Below are 20,093 nucleotides of genomic sequence, written 5' to 3'. Positions count from 1 at the left end.
TTGATTTATATATGAGTATATATATATATATATATATATATATATACACATATATACACGTACATATATACACCTGCCTTTTCTTCACAACGCAGCTACTGCCGCGAAGATTGTGTTATAAGGTTTTCTTTTCTTTGCCGTTCCATTTTCCGAGGTTTTAGAGACTGCTACTCGCGATGTGGGAAATATGCCAGAGAGCTTTTGAAAATGTTCTTTTTCCGTGGAGGTTCTTAGATTTCTTTTACGATATTCGTCGTGTTATGCGTCTAACTACCGCTTCATAATCAACATTCGCTTCGCTCACGTAATCGTAAACCAATTCCTTTATTTTGTGACGTTCATATCCACATTTGAAGAAAAAGTCTTTCCACCGACAAACCCATATATGAACTTCATCTCTATAATAATCGTAATTCCATTCGCACCTCGCGAACAGACTATCGCATTCAAAAGATATCCAAGTTCGTGGGCTAAGGCCAAAGAAAAGAAAGTGCAGTGCAAGGTATGCCCAATTTGAATTGATCCACTCATGTATGATTCAGGATACAAGCTCTAAAACTTATCTCGTGCTCCGCGGTGGCTTCGTCGGAGGCAGAACAATAAGCCAAAGGAGAGTTCTCAGTGCTATATCCGCCGAGCGCGCTACAAACTTCTCTCTGCGCGAGTTGCTTGCCGCTGCAGCAGCTGTCAGATGCAAGAAGAAACCTTTTACTATATATATATATATATACTCGCGAGATGTATACAAGCCGCAATTAGACTTCTTTCTCCTGCGGAAAGTAAAATACAAGCGCCGACTGATTGATCGAAGCCAAAGTTGCATTTGCATTCGTGGAGACTGCTTGTTGTTTGTGCCTTTGATTAGTACGGCAGAAAAAAAAACAGAAAAAAACCCCCCGATACTCTTTTCTCTGCTACTTTCTTTGATTGGCTGCATATTCACGAGATGTAGCGGCAGTGCAACGGTTTATTTTTAAAACACTCAGGCGCTCCACCCGTCGACAGATTGAGACACGACGACGACGTGCGCTACATTATATATATATACTCGCATTGAAAGATTTGTTTTTGCTCTCTCTCTCTCTCTTTCTCTCTCTCTCTCTGACAAAAAAGAAAATGCGCACAACAGCTGCTACCAAAGATATCATAGGATATTCCGTCTGCTGTTTATCCTTGCCGCTGACTTGATTGGAGCACATCATGTAATTTTTTTTCTCTACAAGGATTTTTTTTAATCTGACATACATTCGGCTTGAAGAGGGTCGTGGCATTTTTTTTAAGAGGACGCGGGGAGTTTTCTTGCGATACAGCAATTATGCGAAAAAGAGCTCTTTGTGTGGGTGAGTGTGTGTGTGTATGTGTGGTGCGACGTGGCTTTCAAGTCTTTTTAATTCACTCGTTTCTTTCTTTTGCGCCAGAGCAACAGCGGTAGCAGCAAGAGATGTACTCGACACTTTTTTTTGATCTTTCATTCGTGTCAGCTTACAAAGTATATTTCTGTGTATGGCTCTGGATATCATTCATATTTTGCTTATATATTTATTATTTTAATGAATACGAATTAGTTCATAAATGCTCTTGAACGTGCACTTGCTATTTTCAAAATTGTACTGAACGCAACGCATTTGTATTGAAATCTGTTATCGCGCTCGAATTGAATAAATGAATTGAGTATCCTTCAGTGTACTAGTGAATTCCTTTCGCCATTAGCATAAGTAGTCGTACTACACACATCTAATGAAATTTTCAATTATTATATCCAATCTTGAAAAGTCCGTCACTCCAAAAATCTTAAATCACAATGCCGTTTTTCTTGCTCATTTCAACTGTCAAAACGAAACATTATCTGTGAACACGGAAAACATCGTTAATCAAGCTTCAGCGAAAAAGAAAAGATTTTCAATTTTTCAACCATATACGCGTCGCCTTCTCAAAAGAGAATCTCACTCTTTTCCCGTATGCTATATAGAAAGCCCATCACGTTTGTTAGAGTGAGAGAGAATAAGAGAGGGGGGGGGAGAAAAGTGTGCGGGCGCGCAAAAATGTCGTCCGTTTGACAAATGAATGGCCAATCTCGAGAGGAACGTCGCTGAAAAATTCCCCGTAGGCGCGACGACGACATAACGTCTGCAGCTCTTTCTCTCTCTCTCTCTCTCTTTTGTACGTCTGTTTTCTCTCTCTCTCCCTCCCTCTCTCTTTCTTTCTCTCTTACCCTCGTTAGCTACTCTTTCTTTCTTTTTTTAACGCTGTTTGGTGGGTGGATCGTTACCGCGTAAGCCGCTTTGCAGAAGGTGGGAGGGGATCGGTTTAACGCCATTATTTCGGTATTAAAACGTTTTACTCGCAACCCCCTGAACGAGATCAAAATTATTTAGAAGTGTATATACATATTGAAATTAGTATAGCACTTGCGGTCACGAGTGAATGCGAAAGCTGCAAGGAAGAAAATGTTGAGCTTTTGTATTTTGTTTCATTTTAAAATAGCTAGAACAGAGAGCGAGGGAGTTTGCTAACCTTTGTTTAGCCAAACGTGCTGTACTTTCTTTTGAAATGAAAGCGTGCGTATATGAAAAGATTCTTTGAATGTTCCTTTTTTTTCTTTCTCCTTCTAAACTGCAAAAACTTAGAAAACGCTTAGACAGTGACTAGAAAGGATTTTTATTTACTTTTTACGTGAAAGGAATTGTCATGGGACAAAGAGAGAGGCTGTCACAAAAGACTGTAAAAATGTACTTACTTTGTGGCGGCTTTTCTTGCCACTGAGTCTTTTAATCACACGAAAAAAAAGAAATCGACTAGTCATTAAAAAAGAATGTTCGGATGAAGGCTTACACTATAGTTTTTCTTAGTTCCGCAAGGGCAGTTAAAATAAAATAGAAAGCCGTTTGTTCATGGTTGCCGAGTTAATTCATCGTCAAGTCGCGGTAATTATCCGGGGCTGTTTGACGAGAAAGCGTTTTACGCCCCTCGTGAAGCGTGAAAGAACGACGAGGGGAGAGAGGGAAAAAACCCCATTCTTACGCAATCTAAAAGTTTTAATGACGTCAGAGGAGGCCAATATTTTCTCTCGTTTTTTTCAATTCGCGCGACGAAAGAGAGAGAGAGAGAGAGAGAGAGAGAGTGAGAGAAAGTCAATGTCCATTTTTCTATTTTGTTGCTTAAATTTACTTAGTTACGCATGAAAATTAAAAGCAAAGTCGGAGGCTAGGAAATTACGCGAGAATATCAGTTCTCACTGCAGCGACAGTGAGCTTTTTATCAAACAACTGTGGTAAAAGTGAGTTGTTACACTGTCAATGTTTGATTTTGCAACGCTTCTTTTTCCTTTCCTTTTATATTCGACGTTGGTTGGAATAACTTTTTTGTTAATTTTTTGGGTAGAAACTTGAGTCACAATTAAAAAAATCTTTACTAAAGTTTTCCTTTCGGGATTAAAAAATTTTCCAAAAAAACGTTAAAATAACGATCTAACGATGAATTTTCATTCTTTTGTTACAGGTGAGTACCTCAGTAGCTTCGCTGACAATGCATCGTCCAGTCATCGTAAGTCGAAAAGAGTCGATAGTGGCTTTTTAATTTCCTGAGTGCGACCCGCTCTTGAAACATCCGTTTTTCGATTATTATTTCTTTTTTTTGGAAAAAAAAGCGAATTAGCGAAAATTAATAACCTCGCTTCGGACGCAGAATTGAGAATCCAAAAGCTCCAGCTACCGTGGAATTAATCTCCGTAATTAAATATTGAAATGAGTACGGCGGGGGAATATATTATTCACCGCGAAAAGAGAAGAAAAACTCGGTCAGTGGTCCGTTCGCTTTTCTCCTTACGTGCCACGGATTTATTATCGGCTCTCCTTGCTTCTCTCCAGGAAAACGTTTCAATTAAGCCGTGTGTGCATTGAAGCATAGAGCGCGGCAATTTGCTCGACTTGCCAAAGGCTCTTAAAGCCGGTAGCTCCGTCGCAAACTTTGTTCGCGAAAGAATAAAAGCTGCGCTACACGAAATTTCCTGGAATTTTTCGCAAAGTGATTAAAGTGGCTTTTGGCGGTGCAGCCGCAGCCCGCAGCCCGAAGAATCTTTTAGTGTGATTACTTTAATTGCGCTTTATTTCCAAGCACACGGATATTTTGTCTGTCTTTTGTACTTTGCTTGCTGCTTTTCGAAGGGACTTTTCATAGCTTCAGATTCTTACGCTGTCCACTTTATATTGAAGTAAGGCGGCGAGCAGAGAGAATTTGTTCGTCTGGTTTTGAAGTTTAACGGTCGACACGAGAAGATGAAGAAGAAGGATGATAATAAAGTGTGTCGCGCAACTTCATATCCTCTTGATGACGTCTTTACTCATAACTTGCCGCTCTTTACGCGCGACAATGCTCTTTCATTCTCCTCTGTATACGAAAGGCAATTTCCGAAAACGCGAACGCGCGTACGACGTAAAGAAAATTGGAACTTTTCCAAGAACGAAAATTGGAACGTTCGTATGTGTTTCTGAAAACTATGCACTAGAGCTAAACTTCAGTGAACTAACTAAAAAGTGCAATCGAGCCATTTTCAAAACGAAAAAAAAAAATTTGCCTCTGCCACCAAATCGGTCAAGCATCCGCACGACGCAGCTTAAATGGCGCGAGAGTAAATTGAATTCGGCGAAACGGTCGAGTATAGCTGCAGATTACACAGGGAAGGTCTCTCCCGCGTGTTAAGGGGCCAGAGCAATCCAAGCTCTCGGAATTTGCATGTTGCGCGTAACACATCGATCGATATGTTGTCGGACACGCCGCTCTACATCTAATATACATATACAGTATATATAACACCTTTTAAATATATATGTACGTCAAACCACAAGACCTTAACGAGCCCTGTAAATGTTGCTTAAAGCTTCTCTCTCTCTCTCTCTCTCTCTCTCTCTCTCTTTCTCTCTCTCTTTCTCTCCGTGATAAATTGCTGGCAATGAAGCTCCAAAAGCTTGATTCGGTCAGGTAATGGCTGCTCGGGGAATTGTTCGGCAACTCGTATGCCTGCTATATGTACTTGCTCGTCGATAGCAGCCTGGGCGAAGCTGATTGCCTTCCTGTCCCGACATCGAAGCTCCGATTTCAGCTGTGGCATATTTGTTGAAACATTTACGGATACAAGACGTTAATATGGATTCCCAACTCTTCAGAATTACTTTGGAAGGTTAATAACCTGCAAACTTGATAATGGAAACTCCATACAACGGTAGCGTCAACAGTTATAAAGCTCCACTAAACACATATTCGGAAGTGCTTATAAACACTTTATGGACTAGCTCATGACAAGCAGTTTCTCAAACAAAAGACCAAGGGGTGTGATCGGTGTATATCAGTTTCTACTACCCTCGTAAAAATCGAGTTGCATGACACGAGCGATCGTAATAAGATTCTAGCAGATACAGAGAGATATAAACAATAGAAGGTCGTCGCTTTTGGGCTAGTCTCGAAATTTAATTAAAATTTTAAACAATGGCAAGCTGGCGAGAGAAAGAGAGAGAGAGAGAGGGAGAGCGAGAGAGAGCTTTTGTGTTATATGAAAAGCCAATCGATTCTCATTCTAAATTCCCTTTATGTGCAATGCAGCTATGGAGGACCCTTAAATTTCCTCGTACCCTTACTTGCAAAAACAATAAACGTAATTGGCGATCTCGAATTCAATGGAGACAACGAAAGAGGGAGAGAGAGAGAGAGAGAGAGAGAGAGAGAGAGAGAGAGAGAGAGAGAGAGAGAGAGAGTGAGAGACAGAGAGAAGAGGATTAGGAAGAGGAAAAGAAAGCGTCTCCTCGTTAATAATCCCAACGCTTTATCTCTCTCACGTTCCACACTCTCCCCTACTCTCGATGGTCATTCTTCAAGTTAGCCCCCAATGAGGTCATTAGGATGCGCGACAACGCAACTGGCACCACATTAAATCATATAAGCGATCCTCGCAGTTTTCTATTCTGTTTAAAAAAATTTCACGAACGGAGCGATATTATATTACGTACGCTTATCCATTAATGGATTCTCCCAGAGTGCCGGTTGTTATATTAGTGTCATTTTCGTTTGAGTTCTCGCGGCAAACTAATTGCTTTGAAATAATACGCAGACATAACAATCCTTCGAGCCAAAGCGGCACTGTGCCTGTATAATTTCAAAGTCATCAATGCAGAATTATGGATGTAACTTTGCTGCACGTAGAACTTCCCAACATTATTCTCTGCTTGAAATTCGTTAGTTAAAGGGAATAAACTCCGACGGAGGGAGATTTGATTTCTTGGAATTTATGCGATATTTTAAATTCGGTTGTTCAAACAGACTGTGTTCTTGTGGCTTCATGTGACAAGGAACTACAATTTAAATGAATAAATTAATATAAACCAATTCCGGATGGCAGTTATCTCGTTGCAATAAAAAAAAAAGTAGTAGGTGTGAAATCATACACGTGCGGTTGTATCCGTCACAAAAGCCTCGCGAGAAAAAAAGAAAGCGTTAGAGCATTTGCCACGCGCCGCGATAAAAACTTGCCAAACGGATAAGCGTCGTAGAGAGTGCAGGTTGCTGCTGCCGAGAGCGATAAGTTACTCGACATTGTCAAATAGAGGGACAGTTGGTCGGATTCTCGCGAGCGACTAGCAGTAGCAAAAAAAGCTTTATCGCTCGAAAGACTCGCAAAAAAAAGACGAAAACGAGAGAAAGCGCATGTAAAGTAGGACAGCCGATTTATACCCACGTGCATTGCGAAGAACTTTTTTTGTCCGTGCACGCATTAAAAAAAAAAGATGTTTTAACGAGTTGGTATTTTTGTTGGTTTTACAATCACCGAATGAATATATATCTAGCTGAACTTTGGTCAAGCGGGTTACCTACATGATATCTCGATGATGCTCGCGACTTTGGGAACGGATTATTGGCTTCGTGCACGTTTTACGGGAAATCTTACTAGTACTGTTTCCAGTTTGGCATCTCTTTCCTACATAGTATACGTGACACAGACGATCGGCTACTTTCTTCGTGGTCAAAATTGAACTCTGCTATCTTTCAAATCACATTTTCTTTACCGAACAAGGGCACATCGCTATCTCTCTGTCTCTCTCTTTCTCTCTCTCTCTCTCTTTCTCTCTCCATCCAATGGGATTAATATATATTCGGATGTGTATCGCATGATTGGCTATTATACGGTTCCGATGTTTATGACTGCACGAACGTGACGTTGATATGAAGATATGTGTTTTTTTAATTGAAAAAACTGTACTATAATCCTAATTGGAGAGAAAAAAATATTGCTATAGAGACTGAATCAGAAGCGTATAATTAACGAAAGCCAAAGAAATTAAACTATAAAATAATAAAAAGTCACGATGTACTTCATGCTTTATAGATCAAAGCATCCATCTCTCAATGGAATACAAATTACCTTTTGCATTTTATTTATCTTGGTGAATTTATAATGCAAAACTTATGCAGTCTGAGTTGTAAATTTGCATCGCGACTCGTTCTGTATTTGATGTTGAATCTGAAACACAACACAGTATACAATGAAGTAACAAAAATAAGAAGAAAAAGAAGGAAAGAGAAAAAATGAAAAAACATAGGTGATAAGTCAAGAGGCAAGAGGCGTAAGTCTCCCGATTTGCATCGTTTTCGCTCGAGCTTTGTTTTCCATCCCTTTAATTAGCTCAACTCGCTCGTAGCCTTTATTATTTTCGCGTCTCTGTAAGCTATCCCTCGAAGATTTATGTGCTGTTTATTGAAACGCCACTGGTACTCGAGACTTGATAATTTGCAAAAAGAGAACGTTGGCTCGTTTGTCTCGCTTTAATTAGCGAGACGCGCAAGTTTTACTCGACACTCGTTTAACGAAGCAGAAAAATATCACGCGGCGCGCGTTATTTTTCCCGAGCGACTGTCAGGGCGAGAGTTTCGATGAGGTTTTCTTATCAAAAACACAGCGAGCGCGCGCGATAAGAAGTTCATAAACGAGCAAAGTTGGGCAACTGTCTGTACATACTTGTAAAAGCCGAGAGATATGGTTAATTGAATAACTCGTCGTCATCGTCGAGAGAGCGAGAGAGAGAGAGAGAGAGAGAGAGAGAGATCCTTCATTAAAATTAACGCTTCCTCGTTTCGACAATTAGAAAATATTGTTATCGCTTATATGCCACGCTTAGTTGGATTAAATGTCGTCGACAGCCAGATCCAATTATCGAAGATTACCGACGAAAAAAGAAGTTGAACGATTATTGGCGCACGTATCGCTTTAATTAAATCGGGATTAGCAAACGCACCTACACCCTCTAATTCTTCGCCACCGTACAAAGGGTGAATATAAACCGTATTTGATTTAGTCGATCGGCTTTCATCCGGTTGTACTTATACCGATATAGATATTCATTAAAGAGAGAGGAAAAGAGACGGAGACGAAACAAAAAAACGTTACTAACAAATCCAGCTCATGTATCTTCCGCAGAAAGTACTGCAACTCTTGTCCGCTCGGCAATGTCGGTCCCAAGCACGTCTCTCGATCCACGCTCTCGCGTATAGAATAGATATAGAAAGAGAGCTCTTCCCCTTGAATTAAATTTGAGCGCCCCGCTGGCGGCGAGCTTCGGCAGATAACGAAAGCTGACGTAACTTGCGACGACCAGCACCGCCGCAGCGCGGAGAGAAGGGTGGTACGGAGATAACGAAACTCGGAGTGTCGGCGGGCAAAAAACTACACTTTTTTGTTCCAGCCCGGACCTCGCGTGCGTGCAATGTCCGCGCGTGCGTGGGGGAAGAGAAGAAAATTTTCGCTGCGCGCTTTTATCATTCGAATGAATCTTGACGGACAGTTTTACGCGTTTGTTTGTTTTTCCGCTGGTTTCGGCTGCCGAGCGTCCCTCATAAAGCCACCTCGCGTAGCAAACCTGCGAGGCGGTCAATTTACGCGCGTATTAAGCGATAAGGAGCGAGTTACCCAAATTCGATATGACACGCGAAGGATATTCTTCTGCGTTTGTTCTTTTTTTCAGAGAGGAAGAACGTTTCCCATATAAATTATCCCGAAGCTAGAGAGAGGCGAAAGCCGGAAGGGTTGTCGGGCAAGCGCATATATATTCGCGCTGCGGTGGTGGACCGTGTGACCGAGGCCTTCGCTCGCTCGAGCAGCGCTATAGCGTCCTTCCCCTCCGATTACACCAGACGGCGAAGCCTCGAGATTCATTGCCTCCCTCTCTGCCTTCAGAGTCCTTTTACGCGCGTTCGTGCACGCGTATTGTGTGTGCATTGGGTGATCATTATTGATGACGGCCCTGCCAGATGTATATCCGTATCTGCTGTTGCAAGCACGATTTGATCTGGAATTCGCGGCTTGACAGTTGTGCGTGTCCTCGTCCGCAAGGTTTATGGATGTTGGCAGAGAGCGAGATTCATATCTACATACGCGTATACGCGACGATGACTACAGTTTGCCGACTCTATATTGCGCTGCGGGCACTTTAAAAGTTGACGGTGCGTCGCGCTTTCCTGCAGCTTGCGCCGAGCAGAGGAACATTCGTCGAAAGGTTTTCATTTGCCGCAAGTATTGCGGAAGTTATGGAGGACCGAGACTTGGAGCGGCTGAAAATCAAACGCTGAAACTGGGCGAGCAAACTTTGCGAGCGCGATGACAATGTTAACATTTAACGTACCGCGCCGGTGTTCATAGACCTTCTACCAACTTGACCGTAAACTTCTCTAGAGAGCAAACATTTCGCTGGAGTTTAAGTATCAGCAGTTTGTTGTCCATCAAACGACGTTGCTACAATCAAAGCGCACACTTGGAATATTAAGTATTTGTCTTAGCAAAACAACCAGGAGGCAATTTGGGGAGTTTAAAACCGCTGAACGAGGAGGGCGGGTAGCGCGCGTAATTGCGAGTTCGGTACGTAGCAGGGTCAAGTGGGTATGTACGTAGGCGATTAATGCAAATGCTTCGGGGCCTATTGCGGGACAGCTGCCATTAACGGGCGGACGCGGCGGCGGCGGCGGCGGCGGTTGCTGCGCCAAGTGTGTAGCTTGTTTTAACTCACTTACATGCGAGTCCTGCCCGCCCGCGACTACTAAGTTATGCGCGCGTGCCCTCGGCTTTTGCGTGTCTGACGCAATTTTCATACTAGACGGCTCGACGATAAGGCTCCTGCTACGAGCTTTTAATTTATTGTTTTTAATTTTTAATTGTATATCTCCGGTAAAACTGAGGTATCGGTCGAACGTTCTGCCTTTATCAAATATTTTCTATTCAAATCGCCAAAGTACCATGCTCGATAACGAGCATCAATCGTTGCTTGATTTCACGTCAATTTTGCACATTATTCCAGGAAAATAATCAGTTTACCGGTAAAGACCAGACGTGTTGATGATGAGCGAGTGCCCATAGTGCATGATAGTACTTTGAGTTTTATACGTGCCAATACTCGCTTGAATAAGCCATTTACGAGGGGCAGAGGCTCACTTTCGTACAGTCAAAGCAAGCATTGCGCTGGCTTTTTGACTGGAAAGTCAATTAACCGCGAAGGCCGACGACAAATAGGAGAAGCCATGTCGGCGTTTCGCCCGGAGAAAACTCACTAATCAAAGTGACCAACAGCAACGGTTATAACAGGGCACAGCAAGCGGGAGAGATGATGGGGGTTCTCTACAACGCAGCAGCCTCGACCGCAACGCCTCAATCTAGAATGCTAATCAGGCTGCGAGAGCTCGGGCGGTCGTTTAATGTCCATACATGTATTCATCCCTTGATCCCTTCACTATATCTCTGCTCCCGTCGGAGAGGCAGATAGATGGAGAAGAAGGGAAAAAAACAGAGGCTATCAAAGCTCCATTAATTGGGTCGCCGAAAATTCTCGCAAGAAAATGGAAAATGCAAATAGCTGTTTGCGCAAGGAATATGCAAATTCTTCCCTTGCCGTTTGCTCACGCGCTGCTCTGTTTTCTCGAAAAATATACACTCTGCATTCCCCCCCCCCCCCCCCCCTTATTGTTGTCGTCACCATGGACTCTACTTTTTTCTTCTTATCAACGGGAGAAAAAAGGACGAGAGAGAGAGAGAGAGAGAGAGAGAGAGAAGATTTTCTCGTTGTGCGTAGATATGTTGTCATTGACGCACGCGTTTATGCGCATACACACACGCAGTTGCGTATACACGCGGCTGTATTTGCTTACGCGCAGTTGCGCCTGATGAACAGGAATGGCAAGACACATTAACGTAGCTCCGCGCACGCCATTTCCATTTCCGGTGACAAAAACAAAAGAGAAACGCTTGGGGTTCGTGTTTCTGCATTAATTGCCGCCAGTGCGCGGGATTAATTTTAAAATCGTGTCAAAATGTATTTTATGAGCCTTGCTTGTATATATATGCGTATATATGTATTCGCAAACAGATATTCCCGCTATCTCTGCGCGCAAGCATGGCGCATGCACATACAGCGGGGGCTCGCGATACGCTCGAAAGTGCGTATTGTTGCGCCGAAAACAGGATGGGATAGCTACGTATATATTACTGTCGTTAATATCTGACGCACCGTTGAGCATTTTGCTTATGGCTTTTGTTCGCACTCATTAACATTAATTTATGCTTTTCTTTCTGGTGCTCGGCTACGGGTATGTCGCGCCTGCTGTATTCCACAAGATCAGTTTAACAAGCATTTATATTTCTCGCTCGTTACTTTGAATTTTGAAATTTGCAAGCCCGCTTTCTTATTTAGACAGTTTTACGCTGCAGCGAATTGCGCAAATTGTCGCTGGAAAAGTCTCGCAGTAAAATCTTATTGGTAGTTTCCCGTCGTAAAAGTTGACGAGAATGGGAAATACGCTGCGAAGAATAAGAACCGTTCGTCAATTTCATTGATAATCTGGAACTCGTGCTAACTAGTAATAACGAAATTCCATAAAGTGCAGCCCCCTCGTTGGATGGCTTTGCAAGCTCTAGTGTTTACATAGGTGCGCGCCGTCGTCCGTCGTCGCCGGGGCTGATTTGCGGTTCTATAAACCAAACCGGTTTATGGTTTCTTGCGGTATGTCGAAGGCTTGCGCGCTCTCCGGTTAGTTTAGCCAAGTATCTCACTTGCTCGTTGTCTGTGTGTATGTACGCGTTGAAACGCTGGCGCGCGTGAGAGGCAATATTTGGCCGGCGTTGGCTCTTGCTTTTACATACCTGACACGCGATATCTTTGTGGGGAGCGAACGCAGCTGCTCCTGCTCTGACAGTCGTGCGCCTGCTTTGACATCGGACACTTGATTATCTTTTCTCGCGTGAATTTCAATTTTCTCGCTATGTTCTTATTTATCTGCGTGGGATGGAGATGCATGCTGATTTTGTGTTGCATCGACACATTAACACTTGCTGGGGAGCGGCGACACCAACGCGTACCTTCTTTTTCGCTGGACCTTTTCTCATCATGAATTTCGAGTTCTTTATGATGAGCAATGGCAATAATTTATGACATTGCTATAAACAAATAAGCCGATATATCGTTTTTCCTATTTAGTAAAAAATCAGGTATTTCGTAACTTGAGTTGTCAATGCTCTCAAATATTTTTTACGTGTTACAGATATTATAGATTTCTAATAAGATTTCAATGTTCTTTTTTTATTGTGGCATTGCATTGAAAATTTATTAATTTTATAACGGGTACCGCGCCGTTACCATTTGAAATAGTAAACGAATAAACGTTATATGTTGTCACAATATAATTATAAATTCATCGATTTGATGAATGAATTGTTTTGTATATCAATTTACAGTAAACTAAATCTGTTATATTAATGGAAATTGCTTTTCGGCTTAGTTCTCGATCAAATAATAATAATTGTCATCCACATCGCAAATGATTCATATTCGAGTAACAACAGCACGGAAATAACAATGATTCAATGCACAAGCAATTCAAAATTCAAAATGTATATTTCATTATCGTAGCTCGGAGAACTCAGTTGCTGCGATATCAAATATATTCAAGCAAAGCTCGCAAAAGTATTTCGCACTGGCAGTGCGGGTAGCAAAGCGTTATTTTCGCAGCCAGCGTCTGTGCGCGTAGCATTTTAGGTTGGATTATACGTCAGCTCTGTATGTGGATGTGTGCGTGTGCGCGCGCGTGTGTGTGTGTGTATGTTTGTACGTATGTGTGGAAGAGCGCTAATGCCAAGTTAGAATCAACAAATTTCAAGTTTTAAGTACATGGGCATACACACACGTATATGCGCACCGAGAGATATTAAGGCTTTGCATGCGAGAAGAGCGACTCTCTCTCTCTCTCTCGAAAATCAACTCGGCTTTTGACCGCGATGCTTTTTGTTTGCACACTCTCGGCGCGCGTAGCTTCGTTTGAATTTCCCCGCTCGCGTATGTATAACGAAACTGTTACTATAAGCCTACGTCATATAACGTGCGAAAGTGATATTTATGAATAAGAAAGCGCGCGTGGATATAGGACGCGTGTGCTTTTTCGTTTTCTCTCTCTCTTTCTCTCTCTCTCTAATCAACGTGAAAATGTGTGATTTCCAGATTGGGCAAATCGATATATGCATATGCTTGCACGCGAGCTCCATTGACGTTAGCCCCGCTCTCCTGCCCTCTAATTTCATTGTATAATCCAACCTCTGATTTCGAACGACAAGATAATATCATAGAGAATTGATTGTTAGACTTAGAAAAAGCTGTTGACGGTAATCGACGACGAGACGCCATCGAAATAAAAACAAAAGTAAAGGCTTAATTTCTTGCTGTACAGAGAAATAAGCTTTGTAACTATTGCCTATCTCGGGTGCTTTAATGATCGGAAGTTTGGCATAATGTGCTTCGCGACGTTAACGATCAGTGCACATGCACGCATTATGTATCATCGTGGCATGATAGCAATCCGTCCGACGTGTCATTTTTCACGACTTATTCGAGTGAACACACATGACAGTGATTACACGTGCGTCTTATACACATCCAAAGTCCACGTGTGTGCGTCCGAATTGAGCGCCAGTCTAGTGTGATTTATCGTGTAGCTTTATCGAAGCTACGGCAGTGCACAGTGTCTGCATTCGAGCGGAAATGAAAGATGGCCTAACGAAGATCACGAGCCGACGAGCCGCTCTCTTCAGTTATTCAATTCCAGCGTGGTAGGCTACTCGCGGATGCAAATTGGCATATCTTTCGCGGCAACGGCATTTCTTGTACGTACCTGCCAAGCCAACGCAGCAAATTAATCTTCGAGTTGTTTAATCAAAAGGAAAGAGAGAGGATAAAGCGGATGGATGCGCGCTACTAAAAATGAACCCGCCATTACTTTCTTCTTCTCTTTTTTTTCCTTTCTTCTGTAAACTTGGAAAAAATAATTGGATTATCTTTTGATAGGATCGCCTGGGCTAATGAAAAGCTAGGAAGCCCGCACGAAGAAAAATTGTGAATGGGGCCGAGAGCGGAAGAGAGTTATGCTTTTTTTCTTTCATCCTTTCTGTGCGGCTATCGCGGAAAAGTTATTTTGCTTTCGCGAGTTTTTCGTCGTTAATTGAAAGTAAGATGAATTCGTCTCGCGGAGGCTAAAATCGGCCGGGATAAAAGGAGATGAAGTACGTGAACGCCGATCGAATAAACCAGTTCGTATCGACAAGTCGTGTTTGCATATTTGCGCAAGTGGAAATTCAAGTGGTTAGAAATCGGGACGCAATACGAATGTTTAATCGTAGCCGCTCGTTGAGCGCGCGTCGATATAAACCGAGCATTGTTAACAAGGGCCTCTCTCTCTCTCACTCTCTCGCAAGCAGATAGAATTCCTCTCTCTCCCTGATGATAAATGAGATTCGAATCATTAATTAAAAGAAGAGAGGAGACGTCCTTCCTTTTTCCCATTCAGTCCGTCGAGCAGCAGCTATGCCAGGGGCTTTAACGATCCTCCATCTACAGCTGTTCATTTGCGCTTCGTTATTCGTCCACTTGTATGTAAAAAAATCTTTCTGGCGTACTGGCACAATGCTGCATATGTGATGAAAAAAAGCAAAAACCGTGTCAGTGAAAATATTCTCTCTTTCTGCGCGATTAATTGTCATGCAGATTCAATTGTCACGCATACGTTCGAACATCTATATACTCGCTATTTTCGACAGAAGTCGTATGTATATGTACGTGTAGTAAAGCCACGTTCCTCTCTCTCCCTCTCTCTCTCGTCTTATCTGTCGAGAGCTTCTTCCTGCTCTACCGAGTACTGCGGCGCTCGTATAGTGCTTACTTTATGGCTCGACTCTCTCGCGCGAGCTAGAGAATGTCGAGTGTGATTGCCGCTGCTGGCGGATGTATATTCAATTTAATTACACGGTCTTTCCGGGAGCTTGGTTCTTTTTCTGCAGATGACGTTATTATTGTGACGACGTTTGCGGAATTTCGGCGATGCTAATTACCGGGTGTTCCATAATTAGTGGTAGTCGTCGGGAGTAATTGAATTGTATACCGCACTACTCGCCAAAAGTTTGCCTGACACGTGCGCGCGCAACCGCGCGCAGTTCTGGCACTATCCGCGTTTCAAAGCACTTTCTAGAATGTTCGCGCGAAATGTTAATAATGCGAACGTCATCCTACTGCCGCTGTTGCTCGTGAAATCATAATTTCGGGATGAATCCGCGTTAGTTTATTGGTCACTCGCGGGGTTCCTTGATTATGAAAATGCATTCTGCATCGAGAAAGAGACACTGGTTGTACGGCAAGACAATCGCAAAAGTACGAAAGTTTTCGAAGCTGGAGATATTGGAAAGAAAGTGCCTTCGTGAAGGATTAAACAAGCTGTAAGAGGCAGTCGCTCAAGGGAAAGTTAGGGAGGGCGAGCCGAGGGCATTTATGAAAATGCGCATCGAAAATCTCATGGAAGAGAGCAGTAGAGAGAAAGTAGAAGTTGTCAGCTTTTCGCGCAAATCTCTTACAGTATGGGCGAGCGTTTTTTTTTTATTATTATTATACAGGACCCGCGCGACACTTGTAATTCACCAACAAACTGCGGATGACGTTGACTTAACAAGTAGCGCGCGCAAAGTTTTTGATGTAGAAGTTCCAATGCGATTTCGCTAAAAGCTTCCCTAGCTGGCGTTGCATCGATTTGCCTCAAGTGAAATTAAGTACTTAAGAAATGGAAATTGAGGATTAGCGCGAGAGACTAGCGTTTCTTAGCTGACTCTTGACTCTTTGAGGCGCCGCACGATGATAACCGACCGGAGTAACTTTGATGGTTTGAAGCTTCTACGCTTTAAGTAAAACTTCCAAACGACTCGTAATGTCGGACCTTACAAGATTAATGCATTTAGTTACAGAGCTTGCGTCCTATTGCGCTGTAGTAGATATTTATTATTCTTTCCTTGTTAGTGTAACTAGTTTTTGTAATTTTATCACTAAACGGATACTGTAAACCACATCTCGTGAAACAACTCGAATTTATTCAATCTCGAAAATTTATTTATATTTACCGGTCTTTTTCTTCTGGAGATCTATAAAATTAGCGACGAAAAACATTGGAGTGAGACACACTAATTTTTTTACCGATTTAGAAAATGACGCAACGGCAACGTTATTGGATTCTTGATCGAGAAATAACGAAAACATATGTTATTTTTTGTCAAAAATAACGTAATAAATGTCAGTGGGTGAGAAAATTCTATTGTTATGTAAAGTGGCGATGATTTTATTCATACAAACCCGAAGTTCAACAGATAACTGGAACGAATAAAGCTAGCATTAATCAGCGTTTTATTGATGGAATTCCTTCATAAGCATATTCAACATGTTCACAAATAGTACAGCCGGTAATATCTCCACTGTAATTCATTACTGCAGTTTAATTTGAGCGCTATTCCTTGGAGTTGTTCATTGAAAAAGAATAATTTGGAATGTAATTGGTTCACATAGTGAATTCTTCACTTACGAAAATGTACGGTCAGCATTAGAAATAACGAATGTGGACTTGGTTAATTATTTTCGGTTTGCATTATTTTCCGTGAATCCATTATATCACGTACGAAGAAGCAATGTGTAACGCGGTCACTGGATTACTTAAAAATTCGCTGAAGTCCTTACGGGGATCGCAATTGAGTAAAGAATATTCGGGCGCACAACACAGTCAGAAACGAAATATCCCAGCGAAATATAGAGGTACGAGACTTAGGCAAGAGTGAGAGAACAGTGGCGGTAAGCGCGCAGGCACTCAGAGGTGAAATTTTCGTTTTAATAACGTTGACTGGTAGGGGAGCGTGAGGCTAGTTTTGATATTGTGCTCCCGGCAAGTTACCGTTCAGCGATAAAAGCTTGTAAGGCAGGATATTATCCGGAAATGTTATTAGAGTGATATTATACGTAAAAGCCACATACTCGTATTAGGTTAGCATTAAGCTGCAGCAACCGCAGTGCAGCTGTATGCCAAAATGCTCCACATACAAACGCATCAATAAACTTTCAATTCGAGCTCTGCTCTCGTCCGCGATACGCCGGGCTATATTTTAAAACATATACTTTGCGGCTGAAAGCTCGCAACGGGAATGTCGGAATTAGCATACGCGGGCGCACAAGGCTTGTCGGGCATGCCAGCGAGCTTTAATTGAACATCTATATCGAGACTTTATTGATGAACGCTGTTTGCTTTTGCAGGCCTGAAGCAGCGGTCCACCGAATCGCCACGAACGAGTGAGTACGCAACCGATTCTTCCATCTTGGTTCCCACCGGAGTAGCAGCGTAATCAAGTTGCCGATGAATTTCCCTCGAAGCACATCGATCACTCTGCCGCGAAGCTGCCTACGAATTGGCAACAATATACCACGCCCGCGCGTTCTCGTTTCATCCAAGAGCTTATATATCGCGCGCCAGATAAGAAAATTCAATTTCTGTTTGACGCGATTACCCTCGCTGAGGCCCGGGGAGGGTGTCTCGCGCGACAATTTCACGCGCCTGCCCTCGCAACGATCGCACGAGAGCGGACATGTGCGACTAAACATGCGCTCGGCTGTGAAAGGAGGAGGCAGCGTTTTAAGAGGGACCGGAAGATTGGCTCCTTGCTTGCTCTTCGACGTTCGGCTCCCGGTGTGATGTCGCCGCGGTGTAACGATCGCGCGATAAAATTATCGAAATAAAAAGGACGACGCAGCCGTCAAATTTGGAGCTTCCTCAAGGCCAAATGATTCCCCTTTAACCGTCAGCGGCACGTGCGCGCGCGTCGGCCGGAAACATGTACGTTACTGGCCTTGTTCCGCGCCAACAAGCTTATGGGAAACAACAAACGAAAAAAAGAGCTCGGCAGCAAATTGAGAAACGGTCCATATACACGGCCACGGCTCGCTTCCGTCTGGCTAACCGCATACACGCGTACGCAAAATAGCGCCCCGAAAAGCGTAGCGTATACTGTCCGCTGCAAAATCGCGACGCTCGTTACGGCCGGCTGGCGTCTGGCAGTGACGAATATCTAAATTTTCGGCGCGGGCGTGTGACGCTATATATACAAAATGCACGTGGCGCTGTTGGTGGTGGCCTTTTTAAAGCCGCTCATGCATCACAATTTGGGCACGGAGGGGCAGGAAAAAGCCCCGCGCGCACACGCGCATTTCCAGCTATAAATCTGTCGCTTTTGCGCCAGCTAGCCACCGGCTCGATATTATGTGCGACGCCTTTTATATGGACTCGTTGACGCTTTCGGACCGAACGAGGATTTATAGTCAGCGCGCGACGCTCGTGTGGGGGGGGGGGGGGAGCAAATCTCTCGCGGATATAATAACTCGCGACGATTGTTTCATTCGTTGCGACGATCGACGGATCTTTTTTTTAGTGGCTAATCGGCGATTTTCATTTGGCGACTTTATTACCGATGACAGTCGGCTGATTGATGAACATGAGCGTGGCAATCTCGACAAGCTTACTTTTCTTTTCCACGACAATTGTCTTTCCACTTAAAAAGTCCTTATATTCTTCTCTTCTCGATTCATGGAAGCTGTATACGCTTTTGCATGTACAGTCTTTTGTTTCGAAACGCGCGTATTGTTTGCGAGAATTAAAGCACCACCCAACGACGAGTCTGACTTTGCGAAATAATGAATCGAATTAAAAGCTGTTTGATATAAACGCTGTATGCTTATACGAATGGCTAAATATATAAAAGTTATGCGTTGAAAATGACGAATAAAAGCTGCGTGAATTGTATGTGTTAATTAAACAACGTTCAAGTGTTAATTAACTAAATTGATATCCTTTCAATTGGAAAATCGAATTTCCTTCTGTATTTTTTTTATATAATATTACTTGTACTGTATTTATTTGTACTGGCATGAAATTAACATGATATTTGATACAGTTAAATGCGAGTAAAAGATGATAAAAATATTTTTAAACTCATAATTCGAAAAATACTTTGATGGCAGTTAATAACTTGAGTGCAGTTATAAGTTTGGATTTCCGTATCACGTACTTTTTCTTTTGTCCAACGGTTTAATGGAAAAAGTCACTGACGAACAAAACTTTGATAATTCCCCTTGTACTCTTCCAAGTCGTTACGATATCAAAGTATGAATCATGCATGATACTTCTCTGGGCACACGTGTTACTGTTGACTATTGTTATTAGATTCTAATTACGTTGGGGTACGAAAAAAAAGCGCGCGTCCTCTTTCGTACTTGATGAGGTGTGAGCAATGCAAATCAAATCTCAGCCCGTGACGAAACTTTAAATTATACTGCACGTCCCGTAGGGATCACAAACCGAGAGAGAGAGAGTCTGATTAGTTTGCCTTCTCGTCTGCGCATGTCGCGATATATAGCGTCGTGTGTCTGCAAACAGACATAGAAACAATTTCTTTGAGTCTGGTATTTTTTTTTCACACAGCGGTAGGATCGATGACACACACATGTCCGCAGAGATGAAGCCGAGCGTGTATTTACTCTTGGATGTCCTCGTTTGTACTCTGCTGCTACTGCTCGCTTCTGGAAGAGAGAAGAAAAAAAAACATATTGCTACGCGCGATGTATTGTCAGCATATTTGCTCCCGCGGTGCTTTGCTTTAAGCGAGTTGACTTTTGTATTTTTTTTCGCTCTGTGAAGAAAACAGTTTTGTTGAGATCTAAATTTTCGAATGG

General features: G+C 42.7%; 1 protein-coding gene across 3 annotated transcripts in view; it reads left to right on the top strand.

Annotated features, from left to right (window-relative positions):
- The window catches only part of LOC131668616 (hemicentin-2), a 153,653-nt gene that overhangs the window by 32,263 nt on the left and 101,297 nt on the right, over positions 1 to 20,093 (top strand). The window contains exons 2-3 of one of the 3 annotated variants that reach the window (XM_058942942.1): positions 3,499 to 3,543; positions 17,625 to 17,660. The exons of 1 other annotated variant lie outside the window; for it this stretch is intronic. In XM_058942942.1, the coding sequence (XP_058798925.1) occupies positions 3,499 to 3,543; positions 17,625 to 17,660 (81 nt within the window). The remainder of the gene's footprint in view (positions 1 to 3,498; positions 3,544 to 17,624; positions 17,661 to 20,093) is intronic. One more of the 3 variants, XM_058942943.1, reaches the window with a different exon arrangement.

The sequence above is a fragment of the Phymastichus coffea genome, unplaced genomic scaffold (assembly GCF_024137745.1).
Source record: "Phymastichus coffea isolate CEN01 unplaced genomic scaffold, Cenicafe_Pcof_1.1 PCOF00081, whole genome shotgun sequence".
Classification (NCBI taxonomy): Eukaryota; Metazoa; Arthropoda; class Insecta; order Hymenoptera; family Eulophidae; genus Phymastichus; species Phymastichus coffea.
The sequence above is the reverse complement of the archived record's forward strand: the minus strand, read 5'-3'. Positions and strand labels throughout refer to the sequence as shown.